Source organism: Mastacembelus armatus, chromosome 23 (genome assembly GCF_900324485.2).
Source record: "Mastacembelus armatus chromosome 23, fMasArm1.2, whole genome shotgun sequence".
In the NCBI taxonomy this organism is placed as follows: domain Eukaryota; kingdom Metazoa; phylum Chordata; class Actinopteri; order Synbranchiformes; family Mastacembelidae; genus Mastacembelus; species Mastacembelus armatus.
The window spans coordinates 4,207,789-4,220,401 of NC_046655.1; the positions used below are offsets into that span (position 1 = coordinate 4,207,789).

General features: G+C 39.8%; 1 protein-coding gene across 1 annotated transcript; it reads left to right on the forward strand.

Moving 5' to 3' along the window:
* The first annotated feature begins 417 nt into the window (after positions 1 to 417).
* LOC113142138 (serine/threonine-protein kinase 38-like) lies at positions 418 to 11,845 on the forward strand. Its single transcript, XM_026326966.1, has 14 exons — positions 418 to 955; positions 4,046 to 4,185; positions 4,836 to 4,887; positions 4,974 to 5,096; positions 5,367 to 5,450; positions 5,630 to 5,753; positions 6,032 to 6,186; positions 6,362 to 6,464; positions 6,657 to 6,718; positions 6,940 to 7,057; positions 7,386 to 7,509; positions 7,645 to 7,740; positions 7,852 to 7,943; positions 8,254 to 11,845. Exons 2-14 carry the CDS (start codon positions 4,052 to 4,054, stop codon positions 8,376 to 8,378), a joined length of 1,392 nt encoding a protein of 463 aa, XP_026182751.1. The 5' UTR covers positions 418 to 955; positions 4,046 to 4,051; the 3' UTR covers positions 8,379 to 11,845.
* Positions 11,846 to 12,613: the final 768 nt, after the last annotated feature.

Sequence of the window (12,613 nt, forward strand, 5' to 3'; positions counted from 1 at the left end):
TGGCATTGTTTCTGAGAATATGCCTAGAATATAGCGGTGGTCTCTCTCTCACTCATTTTTGTGTTTTTACTTCCTTTATTGCTTTATACGCAGTCCAATAAAATATAGATTAGTTTTGCTTTCATATTTAGTATATTAAATGTTGATATGGTAATATAAATAACATTTTGTTTGAAATGCAATTTGATTTATTTGTCTCTTGGTCTACTATTTTCTTCAAAATGTGACCTTTCATTGACCTTTCATTGACATTTGCTATATATTTTTGTAATTTAATGTTTAAAAAGTATCACAATATTAGTTATTTTGGTAAAGCTTTGCACCAGGCATAGCCATTCAAATGAAGAAAGCTTTCAACTACTGTGGCTACTGTGTTTTCTTTCATAGTTGCCAGTGCTGGATAACCAGAAGAGGCTGCGTCCTGGAGCACGGCTCTTGATCGGCGGCGCAGAAATTCTGATTGGCTGAGGCACATGTCATTCTCACAAATGTTCCACATATGATTGGCCAGTGAAAACCACGGGTCTTTTCCTTCATCTGTGATTGGTTCGCGCCAACGTCATTCAAATACAGCCCCGTTGCGTGGCCAGAACATCTGATGAGTCCTGACGGTCCCAGGAAGCAGCGCCGCTGATTTAATATTTGATAGCGACAGAGGCTTTATTAAAGGCGAGGGTAGCGCTGAATATAGAGGATACTGATGAACACAGCAAAATATTTTTAAATGAGTTTAGGATAGCTTGCTGTCAGCGTCAGAAGGCTTCGGATATGATTTGGCGTTGATATCGATATTGATATTGATATTTTCTCTAAGGGGTCGCCAGTAACTGGAGCCTCTAGCCTCCAACTGCCTAAATATTAGGCAGGAAAACCCGAAATAGCCCGATTTATTTTCTTTCGACTGGGTCGTGGGCTGGCGCCAAGCCAATAATTGACTCTGGAGCAGGATACGGAGGTAAGTGAAAACATTTCTGACAAATTATTGTTTATTTTTATGCCGTGGGCTTTTTATTTGTGGCTGTGATGACAGACAAGAGACGTAGAGGCAGCGTAGGATAAGACGGCTAACAGCACGGCGCCACACCGAGCCAGCATTTGTATAAAACAGCCTCATTATTTAACTGTGACTATGATGTAGCTCAGCCTCTCATCCTACAGTGCAGAGGTCTGACGGGGTGTCAGCTCAGGTGAGAGCGGAAACATTAACCAGGCTGAACGACAGGGTTTATATTTAGATCATCATATGCTCCATGCAGGTGAATCCAAGAAACATGAAAAAAGCTGCACTACACAGTATATATATATATATATATATATATATATATATATATATATATATATATATATATATATATATATATATATACACATACACATACACAGTATATACACTGTGCCATTAACCCCCCATTTGTTCATCTATTTCTGTACAGTGTCAAAATATAAATTTATAGATATATCAGGATTTCTATTTTTGTCATAGAAAATGAATATTGCAAATCGGTAGGGATATTACAGAATAATTGATTCACTGTTATCCCCATTACTGGAAAAATGCAGTGACTTTCAATACAAAAGTGACTGTTTAACTTGAAATAAACAGAAATGCGCCCCTTCCCTCTCTTTAATGTCATGACTGAGCCCATTCATTCAGGACGGAAAGGGTTTTCTGTCCAGTCACTTAGAGCACTTGAAGGGTGGAGTGTGTCTGTGTTTCCACACACACACACACACACACACACACACACACACATACATACACACACGTAAGCGCAAGAATTTGACACCAGATGATCTGTTTCCCCACACACATACGTCATTTAGAGTCTATCAGCTCATTATGTACCAGGTCAGATAATTGTAGCGTGGTACCAGGATTACTGCTGTTTTGATATAATGGTTGTTAGGTATTTAATAACAACCAGTGCAGATAAACCACAGACCTTGCTATCCACAGTTTTTGATTAGGTCATACTTTATTATTTAAACACTGTGAAAGGACATCATTTTTAAATATTTAAGCACCAATACCAAAAATCCCTTCTCAAGAGTTTGCCAAGGAAAACCAAAACTAGAAAATTACTAAGTTTGTGTAATTTGGGTGGATTTAACCTTTAGTAGTTTTAACAAAGTGAGGAAAAACAGTCTCAGTTTTACACCAACGTTTTATTCACATTGTGACCATTAGTGGATTCTAGTTATGATGGCCAGATTTGGACATTGAGACCCGTTTTAGTTTGAATGCTTTAGTCTCAAAATGGTGAGCTCATGTTCATAATTCTTTCCTTATAAGTGCCTGAGTGGTGTAGCTTTGTTTGTTTAGCTCTGGGTGGATTTAGGTTGACGTCAAGCCAAACTGAATCCCTGGAGTGTGAGCTAAAGGTTCGTTCCTGTTTGAATGATGCTTCACTTTCCACTTTGGTGGAAAAACCATCACAAAAGTCATTCAGGTCTACGGTGTGTAAGTGTGTGCATACGTAGGCCTTTAACATTCAATGTCACAGTAGGCAAAGCACATGTATAATTGCTAGCATTCAAAACAGCTGCTTTACATTTAGTTAAGCTAGTTCTAGGGATCTGGTGTTGCACCTGCTGGCTCAGGGTCAGGGCTTACTAGGACACTAAATGGAACTGAGACACAATTAAACAGATTTGTTTCATTCGAGTTTTTTCTTTTTAATATCTTGATATTTGATGGAATAGCATTTTTCTAATCAGACTCATAATTTAGTCCTGCCTGTACTTTCACAGACTCAAAGCCCTCTCTGTTTGTTATACTTTGAGTTTTCTCCTCCCCATGCTGCCTCTAGCATGAAGAAGTTTCCACTTATTACACACACACTTCTTCCAAAATCTTTGGTCCTCCAACCTTAAGCCAGTGTTGAACTGGCTTTGTTTTCACTGCTGTGTTGTGCTCAGGTAAATCTGTACTGACCTCAGTAACCCTACACCCCTGTTTACCACCCAGCAGAAACCTCCCAAACCGGGGAGTCTGCACAGTGATTCAGTGATTTCTCTCAGAAGTCAGGAAATGTTGTGTTGTTTGTGAGATTGTTGGGGCCAGGACGGGAAAAGACCCGGTGACTAGACGAAACATGGCTCCTATCTCATAGCAGCAGGGCTGTTTTATCTCTGTGTGAGCTAATCAAGCCCATTCATACTTTTCTGATGGAAATCATTTAATGATGTACATATCCGCCTTCTTCCTCTCTAAATCTGTTACATAATGCATTCAATACATACTCCTGTTGATATTCTACAATTTAAGTAGAAAACTAAAATTTCCTTTGTAGTGCTTTGCACTCATCATTCATGTTGGTCTTTATTTAAATGGATACCACCACTTGTAGCTTCTACCTCAGTAGTATTTGTGTGGTTCTTCTGCTCTCTGTGGCTTTTACTCCACCCACATGAGGCCTACTCATAAAATCAAAGACGTCAGTGTGTGAAAAATTGTTTCAGAACTGGCTTGAGTCTGAGCACAGAAGTACGGATCTATTCAGTGGTTTGTAGATGTCTGCTTAGGACAGGAGTTCTGATCTGGTGTGAAACATTAAACAAGTAAAATCACAAACTGATGGCACGTCAGCTGACAGGTGCATTTCTGAAGTTTTTTTCTACCTTCCAGCTTTGTGTCCTTCAGTTTTACAATTGTTGTTTGGTAGTTTGACATTGTCCTACCACTGATTAGTCTCTGTAGTAAAACCATGTAGATCATGAGCCATCCATGAGTAGAACAGCAGCCACTGTTACCACAGGGGTAATTACAGGATAAAGGAATGGTCACGCCAGAAAGTAGCATAGCATTGTTAGTCTACACATCCTTGCAAAACAGGCAGTGCCAGTACTGCTGCCAGTGGAAGTCAGCCTGTATTTAGTACTGATTTTTACTCCCCTCTGGCAGCAAGTGCTCCTCACTGACTGTGAGCTGAACTTTTTTAACATTAAATTTGATTGTGAAATTGACCAATGTACATCTACTGCACAAAATGAATGCAGTGGCTGGACTGATATGTACAACTTTTTTTGTGTTTTTATCTTATAGGATAGTATGGCCATGACGGGAGGGACTGCAGCTGCCCTTCCCATGAGCAACCACACCCGAGAGAGGGTGACTGTGGCCAAGCTGACACTGGAAAACTTCTACAGCACTCTGCTCACCCAGCACGAGGAGCGTGAGATGAGGTGAAATCCATTGTTTCACAGCCTGTGTCCTTTCTCAGGAACATATCGAGGCCATTTTGTATGTCCCTATATTACAAAAGCTTCATGACATTATTATTATTTAATGAACTCACAGCAAGAATGAAAGGAAAGGTGGACAAGACAGTGGTGAGAGCAGCAATGTTGTCTGGTTTAGAGACAGTGGCACTGAGACAAAGACAGGAGGCAGAGCTGGAGGTAGCAGAGCTGAAGATGTTGAGGTTCTCTCTGGGAGTGATGAGGATGGATAGGATCAGGAATGAGGACATCAGAGGGACAGCTCATGAAGAAGAAGAAAGAAGGAGACTGCAGAGGTGTTGCATCTCAGGTGTGAGCACAGCAAAGGGTGTCTCATAATCTACCTTTTGTTGTCTCATCTTACCTGAGAGTTGATCTCTACACCAGGTGTCATGGTTTGGTGCCTCCTGGAAAAGACAGCTGATTGACTTTTTACATCCACAAACAGTGATGGTATTAATTTTCATGATGTGACACGTATCAGGTGACTTAGTCCTTCCTTGTATGTTTCCACGCTGACAGTTCTCATTCATAAACGTGTAAATTAGCAGTAGAACATTTTGCAACATAGCTGTTGCTCTGGTTTTTATACTTTGCTTATACATTTATTACAGGCAGAAAAAGCTGGAGAAGGCGATGGATGAAGAAGGTTTACCAGATGAAGAGGTACAGTATGTATTTTTATAGGCCTCAAACTGGTAACGAAAACTATGTTGCTTTCTTCTTAATCTCAGTCTCTCTGTGCTTTGCAGAAAGTAATGCGGCGCTCACAGCATGCCCGTAAGGAGACTGAGTTTTTGCGACTGAAGAGGACACGACTTGGCTTGGATGACTTTGAGTCCCTTAAAGTGATTGGACGAGGTGCTTTTGGGGAGGTAGGTTAAAGAAGAATGGAAAAGCTGAAGCCCTATAAAATTGAAATGTGTGCAAGGGGTTTTGAAAAGTCAGCACCTCTTGAGTGTGTGTGGTTCGAACGCTGCTCACTGTACCTTGCCATTTCTGTGCACCTCTACCACAATGTTACCACATTGTTAATTTCATTTCCTCATATTATATTTTCACTGCTGCAAGTCTACACACATTTCTTCTGTCAACCAAAGAACTGGCATTAGTATTCACTTTGATTTTAACGATGATGTCTTCAGGTGCGTTTGGTGCAGAAAAAAGACACAGGGCACATTTACGCCATGAAGATTCTGAGAAAAGCAGACATGCTGGAAAAGGAACAGGTAAAATATTTGTCACTGCAAAGTGCCATAGTCTTGAAAAATGTTAGCGCTCCTCTACCTGTTTTCTTTTAGCTGCTGGAGGGTTTAAAGTTTTAGGGAATGCACGTAAAATTAATACTTTTAAAGGCTCTGCTGCAGTTGTGGTGTTGGGTCTTAGCATGTCTACCTGCTCCCTGCAGGTTGCTCATATTCGGGCAGAGAGGGACATACTGGTGGAGGCGGATGGCGCCTGGGTGGTCAAGATGTTCTACAGCTTCCAGGACAAGAGAAACCTCTATCTCATCATGGAGTTCCTGCCTGGAGGTCTGCACTGATACCTTAACATCCTCAGACTTAGACCACAAATATAATTTAACCCTCAGGAGCTGTTTTGGTGGCATGAGTGCAATGTCGACATTACTATGCAGAAATACAGCAAAAACAATCCAGAGTGTTTAGAACAGATGATTTATTGAACTGGAAAACAGGTGATTTTTTTTTCCCATCAGAAATCATAGTCCATTGTGAGCAAACATGTATTGGCTGAAAAAGTCTTTATATGATCATTTTTTTTATGTGCTGACATCTGAGCTTGTTGGCAGGCGACATGATGACCCTGCTGATGAAGAAGGACACGCTGTCTGAAGAGGCCACCCAGTTCTACATTGCAGAGACAGTTTTGGCCATTGACTCCATCCACCAGCTGGGCTTCATCCACAGAGACATCAAACCAGACAACCTGCTGCTGGACTCCAGGGTCAGACCACACACAGTTGTAGTGCTCTGAGTGTTAAAGCCTCTGTCCACTACTGCTGTACAAAAACACATACAGAAGCATTATGCATGGACAGACACCCAGAATAGTATACCCAGTGGAGCATGTGCATGGTGACTTTCTGCACATGATTTAGCAATTGTGTCTTTTCTCACAGGGCCATGTGAAGCTGTCAGATTTTGGCCTGTGTACAGGATTGAAGAAAGCTCATCGCACTGAATTTTACAGAAACCTGACGCACAACCCACCTAGTGACTTCTGTGAGTGAAAACGTCCACATTAAAAATCAAGCAGTAATGTGACCGTATCCAAATACAGATTTATTATTAGCAGTCATTTTTATCAAAATGAAGTTTTTAGAAGCACAATACTTGGTCTTTTTCAAAAGACATAATGTAACTGCTGAAAATCATGACATGCTTTTCCTGCCTTTGTTTTTCTGAATGCTGCAGCTTTTCAAAATATGAACTCCAAGAGAAAAGCAGAAACCTGGAAGAAGAACCGGAGGCAGCTGGTAAGGCTTTGGCATTTTGATGAACTGGTGTTCCAGAGGAAATGACTGTGTAAGCAGGCACATTCTCAGTAAAGAACATCCTTAATGGCAACAAGACCTTTAAGCCGGTACTATACTGAAAAATGATTGCTTGTGTATATTGACAAAATGCAGATGAGTACATCTTAAAATGAAATTCCTATCTTTAGCCCTAACCTTCCCACTGTCTGTGTGGCTTGCAGGCTTATTCCACTGTAGGAACACCAGACTATATCGCTCCTGAGGTTTTCATGCAGACGGGCTACAATAAGCTGTGTGACTGGTGGTCTCTGGGTGTCATCATGTATGAAATGCTCATTGGTAAGCATGTGTTTGTCTGTCAGTTCAAAATATGAAGAACTAAAGATGTACAGTGTGATCAACCCACCTCCAGTCCTTTAGCCCTACATATTACACCCAGTCACACTGCATAATGACACACTCATACAGCCTACTGAACAGACAGGTGCACTACCTGGCTTTAGTTACACTGCAGCTTCTGTTAGCTGACCTGTACAGGTAGCAGTAAAGGCAGTTTTGTTCTGCTGTGCACTTTGTTGGCACCATCTTATAGCAGATAATTTGTACAATAGGGTTTTAGTCTTGCAATACCACAAGCTTTTTCTTAATTCCTACTGGCGCTGGTCAGGTTATCCACCTTTCTGCTCGGAGACGCCACAGGAGACGTACAGGAAAGTGATGAACTGGAAAGAAACACTGGTTTTCCCACCTGAAGTCCCCATATCAGAGAGGGCCAAAGACTTGATATTAAGGTATGTGAGATGCATTTTTATTTTAGTTTTAAAGATGAATACCTTTACAGATCAACTGAAAAATGTTAGTATTTTTAAATTATTTCCTCCATCAAAATGATGTGAATATAAAGGTCGTCTGTTTGTGTGTTTCAGGTATTGCACTGATGCTGAGAACAGGATTGGAGCTGTGAGTGTGGAAGAGATCAAAAGTCATCCGTTCTTTGAGTCAGTGGACTGGGAACACATCAGGTACAGGAAGCGTTTTTTTTTTGTTTTTTTTTTTTAACCTCTGCAAAACCACTCCTGTCTGAGTTCTTCCTCATCTTTCTGTTCATGCTTCCCTCCATGTCTTCTCCACAGGGAGCGGCCAGCAGCCATCTCCATTGAAATCAAGAGCATTGATGACACCTCCAATTTTGATGATTTCCCTGAATCAGATATCCTTCAGCCAGGTTTGTGAAATAAACAAACACTGTTAGTGTCACTAGCCTTGTGTCAGTCAGACAGAGCATGACAAACCTTAGGTCTTTAAATATATTTACAAAATAATATAATATGTTCTCAGCGAAAGGGAAGTTATTGATACACAAACAAATTCATTTTAATATTTGTTCCTTATACTCTACTGTTATTGTCCCAGCTCTTTATTCTTAAGACTATAATACTGGAACGGGCTTCTCATGTACATTGCATGGTCCACAGCGCCCCCAGGTGGTGCTTGAAATAATCAAAAGCTCCTTTCATTTTTGTGTTTGTGAACAGCCAATTCGACCGAGCCAGACTTCAAGTCGAAGGACTGGGTGTTCCTCAACTACACGTACAAACGCTTCGAGGGTCTGACTCAGCGAGGCACCATACCCACATACATGAAGGCAGGGAAGGCCTGACATGCTCAAATGGGGAGAAACAGACATTTACGGACACAGGGTCGGGCCCTGGGGCCCCGCTGGTGCTGAAGGCTGTGCTGTCAGCCTCTCAGTGTAATTTTAACTCTCATCACAACTTATTTAGGTCTTCTCAGCCACTGCAAGAACGCCAAGAGCTCGGAACATAAGGGGCGTTACCGCATTACCTCGGTTGTTTATATCGTGTACATGTGCTGTCTTTAGCCATAGCTCTAAGGCCAGCTCATTAACTCGGACACTAAATCGGCAGATCTGCATGTTAAACAGCGTATTGCTTCTGGAGATTTTTTTTTTACTGCCTACAGCCAATGGTGGGTATGAGTCTTGAATACATATCACTGATGCGATTTTTGCAATTCCAACACTGGAGACTAAACCAGATCTGATGCAGAGAATTCCTGATATTGAAGACATATTCTTATACACTGTAGTCAAACTCTGGATTACCAGTAAGAACGGGGAACCCTTCACTTGTTCTCATCCATGATGTGTTCATGGATTCAAAGGAAAGTTCCAGTATGATTTCTAGTGATTTTGCTTCTGCTTCATTTCACAAAAAGCTATTAACAAATACACATTTTGAAATATCAGTTTCTTGTGAGCAGTAAAGCACTGTGTTTAGATTGATGTGTTGGCTTGACAGGCTTGTGATTGACAGAAGGCAGAGCCTGAGACAACCTGAACTTCAGCTAAACTTTGTCAGAAGCAACCAGTTGTGGAAATACTTCGTTAGAAAAATTGTTTCTAGAAAAACCCAACAAAAAACTCAATTGGCATCAAAACTGGTAGGAATGTTTACAATGTGTAGGATGAATCATAGGCGTAATTATTTTGCTTATAGACACATTCCAAGCCATGTTTGCATGGTCCAGACCCCTAAACCTTTTCAACTACACATCATAGCTGCCAAGCAAAGCTGTCATTGTGAGCATGTTAGCACGCTGATGTTAGCATTTAACTCATAGTACCTGTGTGTCCAAGTACAGCCATGCAGAACTGCTAATGTGGCGGTTCTTAGTGTTGTTAGATCCTATATAAAATGTAGCAACACATTTATATAAAAGTGACTGGAAACTTTTAACCTGACAGTACTATAATCATGTGTTGCCTCTTATCCATAGAGATGGAAGAGATTTAAAGTGTCTTCTTGTTTACTGTGCTATTTAGAAAAGCAATAGCATAAATGGGGATTCAAAAATGTTAAACATACAAGGAAAAACTCAAATCATGCTGGAATCCTCCTTTAGCCCTAATGGTGGTGAGGCAGTGTGACTGTCAGCTCAGTGGGCCCCCTCTTTCTGTGGCATTGCTTCAGCACTATTGCTTTTCTCATACAGAGGAACAACTAGTTGCCAGGAAACATCTGAATGCAGTTTACCCTGTGCTTGACATCCGTTACTGTGGAGTGCTGCCCATTCCCATTGCCAAACAAAGTGCAGAGTGTGTCACTTCCCTTTAGAGCCACTTGTTTTGTTCAGATCAGTGCTCCAGTAATTGATATTTCCTCTGATTTTAATTCTACTCAGCCCAAAGGCCAATCACTTCCTTCTTAGATGGACAAAACATGTAAAGTGCCTTTAAACAGCTGGTAAATATTTAACCAGATCTTTTAGAGGTGGTTTCACTGAGAAATCAGAAGGGTATTTAGTACATAATAATAACAATGCAGGTTTTTGAGATAGGATCAGCGGAAAAAAAGGGAAAATTTTCTTCCAGTCTTAGAAGTTCAGCTTTATAAATCTACTTGAAGGAAAGCAGTAACTGTGTCTCCATGCAAACACAAAGCTCTGTCTTGTGGTGATGTGTTATATTTGGATTGTTTGAAGAGTGGAGTGATAAAACAGGGTGGGTGTTTTATAGGTTAGACGATAAAACAGGAGATTCATAAAACCTGTTGCATCAAGGCAAAGATAGATAGTGTCTTTGTTGGGTAATGATAAAACTAAAATAGAGATTTTAAAAAACTAAAAAATATAATAATGTGATGGATATCTTAGACACATGTATGTTCTAAATGTATGTGTTCATTTTTAATTAAGGTTTCATGGGATGTATTCGTCTTGCAGCCTTATAAACATCAAATGCAACGTCTGTTTCTTTCAATGGAAAAAAAAATCATTTAACCTTCACGTCTGCTCAGACACAGCGCTAAAAATAGTTACCAAAGAATTCTGATCGTCACAAGTCGTGATCTGAACACAAATTCAGATGTAGCTGTCGCTTACTGCACTTAACTTAAAACTACCTTTTTAAAAAAAAAAAAATATCCAAGAGAGCTAATCTTGGTTATAAATTATTTGCCATTTTGTTTTCTACACTTGTGAGAAATTGAATGTGCAGAGACGGATGTTTCTCACTAAGCACATCTGTTAGGTGTCAAAACACAGGAAAAGGTACATACAGTACAGAAATAGGAAATACACTGAGGACTTTACCGTATTGGACTAAATTGAGCTGTAGCCATCAGGAAGTGGTTGGACAGATTGATAAATTGTTGTGTTGTGCTATAATACACCTATAGCAGTTTCTGTCTTCTTACATTTTATGTTTAACCCTAACTCACCCAGATAGTCCTGCTGAAATATATGTTAGCTAAGAATGCACCATCAGTAATGACAAAATGTAGAAGGGGTTGAATGATGCTCGACAGGTATATTTTTGCATTATTTATTGTTTTTCATGTTTTTCTTGAAGGTGTAAATGAGATTTTGTGCTAATATACAGTGTCTTTAAATTGAATGCTTGTCATGTCATTTGACTTCACTAAAATGCATTGGGGTTCTCTAGTAATTGAGTACAGCACGTCAGTGAAAATGCAGTGGACTGGCAAGACATTTAAAAAAAAAAAAAAAAAGACATGGTGTATAATAGAATAAATAAACACAAGCTGAGATAACCCACATGACATCACCATGACATTATCAGGGGGAGTTATTTGTTGTTTGTCAAACTTTAGAGCACTTCCTCCACAACTGCAGGAAACATCTTCCAACTTTTTTTTCACAGGCGGAGTAGCACTGCCTATGATTTCTATGTGTAAAGTCAGATTTGCTTTGTTTATTTGCCACAGTAAAAATCCAGGTATCTGGAAATAGAAATGATGCTGATGCTAACACCAGGCTCGGGGACAGTACAGCAGCAGGAGTTAATGCATGGGTGGGGATTTTGCTGATGGCTACCACTGCAGATTCCCCCATTGTGTTTCACTGCCAGATGGTTGTTAATGAAAAACTAGTGTGTGAGTGAGTGTGATCATGTAACTGCAAGTGAAGAAAATGACATTTTTATGAAGAAGATATTCATTGCTTTTTGTTGTGAGGTGACAAGTCACTTTGTTCAATGTCAAACTCATGGTCATGTTTCTACAAGCTTAAGAAGCAATCAGGACTATGTTAACATCACTTTGATCATGTATTAAAGGAAACTAGAGGCTTCATTTCTTAAAGTAACGCCCGGCTGTGTTGTTCGATTAATATCACATCATTTGCTATGAACAGGTGTGTAGATAAAACGTTTGAACTGAGAGCAAGGAAAATGCAAAGGAGAAAAACAGAGGCCCATTCCCATCTGCTATCTAGTTTTTGATTGCCTCAGAAACCTTAAATCTGGTGATTTCCCCCTTGTTAAAACAAGAATTTGGTTTCCTCATCAATGTTTTGAAACTCCTCTACAGACAGTGACTATTAGATACTTTGTGTAATGATGTGTACATATTGCTGTAGGCATTTGTATGCAAAAGTCTATGGCAAAAAAAAAAAACAAAATACATATCATTTCATTAATTTTTCTTAAAATAATACAAATAAATCTTAAGGTTCCTTTGTCCTTTAATGGTGCTTGTTAACTGCTCTTCAAATTTAAACCACATTTCCCAAAAACATGTGCAGTGTGGGGCTGCAAGAAAGTGCTGAAGTCTAATTAAACATTTTAAGTGTTAATTCAACAATATTATACAGTGTATTATTACTGATAATAAGCTATTTCTATTCAGTCAAGTACTTTGACAGCGGCGTCTGTGAGTATTTAATCAGTCATACCTGTTGTGACTATATATGATTTCTGATTTTTTTTTTTTTCAAATGAAAGTTGCACTAAGCAGCAGGATAGCTTGTTGCTGTAATTCCCAGGGACCACTAGAGGGCGCTCCTAAAACACATTTAATGTATTTGTTTAAGTCTTATGAATGGAAACTGCGGCTCATAGCTCTGCAGTTGTCA

Excerpts from the sequence above, each read along its gene's own strand:
- LOC113142138 (XM_026326966.1), top strand. The coding sequence starts at position 4,052 with ATGGCCATGACGGGAGGGACTGCAGCTGCCCTTCCCATGAGCAACCAC. Across the intron at positions 6,465-6,656 it reads CAACCCACCTAGTGACTTCT|CTTTTCAAAATATGAACTCC; the intron begins GTGAGTGAAAAC and ends TGAATGCTGCAG. Across the intron at positions 7,510-7,644 it reads GCCAAAGACTTGATATTAAG|GTATTGCACTGATGCTGAGA; the intron begins GTATGTGAGATG and ends TGTGTGTTTCAG.